This window comes from Sinocyclocheilus grahami, unplaced genomic scaffold (genome assembly GCF_001515645.1).
Source record: "Sinocyclocheilus grahami isolate Dianchi unplaced genomic scaffold, SAMN03320097.WGS_v1.1 scaffold9510.1, whole genome shotgun sequence".
In the NCBI taxonomy this organism is placed as follows: domain Eukaryota; kingdom Metazoa; phylum Chordata; class Actinopteri; order Cypriniformes; family Cyprinidae; genus Sinocyclocheilus; species Sinocyclocheilus grahami.
The window spans coordinates 1-789 of record NW_015512664.1 but is presented as its reverse complement, the minus strand read 5'-3'; the positions used below and the strand labels follow the sequence as shown (position 1 = coordinate 789).

Sequence of the window (789 nt, the reverse complement as noted above, 5' to 3'; positions counted from 1 at the left end):
TAAAAGTAGTTTTAATGCACTAATTATGCCTGGTAATGCACTTTCATAATGCATTGTATGATCTCAAGAATAATTGTAACCACAGTTATAATGCATTATAATACGTATCTATTCATTGTTACACCTTAAGATGCATAAGGCTTTAAGTAAAGTATTAAATATTCCAATGATCAAAACTTGTTTCACAAAAAACAAATGCATAAGGTTTTTTTTTACTTTTATAAAACCACAAAAAAATGAAACTTGAAATTGAACACTTTCATTAAAAATGATTGAAAAATGACTATTTGAACAGAAATACCCCGTGAAGTTTGGAGCAGGACAGTGTAAGAGCGATATGGGACCCAGCAGTCCGGTGGTGTATGATACTGGAGACAAAGATTCAACTGCAAACTTATATGGACCATCTGTTGGAAGTATTGCGCTCTATATTGCATTAGAGACATTCATGCATATGCAGAAATACATAGGTACAAACTGTGTTTGTTCTGTTTATCTCAGAGGAGTTTGAGTCCGGCTTCATCACCTTCAGAGTGTTTAACGCAGATCAAGCAGCCGTGGCCATGTGCTCTGGAGTTAAACCTACTGAATGCAATCCTCAACATGTAAGTCTGTCAGTGGTTTTTTAGTCTAAACAAATCACATTACAAAGCCATCAGACTGATGTAAGTGTGTTTTGCAGTATTGCATTGGTGGAGGAGGATTTTTCTCGGACCGTCAGCAGTGTGGAGACTTCACCGCTCTGGAGCAAGCGTCTAAACATCTCACTCAATCCGCCGTGCTGCTCTT

The 789-nt window shown here is 37.4% G+C and overlaps 1 protein-coding gene across 1 annotated transcript in view; it reads left to right on the top strand.

Moving 5' to 3' along the window:
• LOC107578273 (intelectin-1a-like) overlaps positions 1-783 on the top strand; it is a gene marked incomplete at its 3' end in the record, with an annotated part of 25,296 nt that extends 24,513 nt beyond the window's left edge. The window contains exons 5-7 of the mRNA XM_016264243.1: positions 296-416; positions 502-605; positions 683-783. Coding sequence (XP_016119729.1) covers positions 296-416; positions 502-605; positions 683-783 — 326 coding nt within the window. The remainder of the gene's footprint in view (positions 1-295; positions 417-501; positions 606-682) is intronic.
• Positions 784-789: the final 6 nt, after the last annotated feature.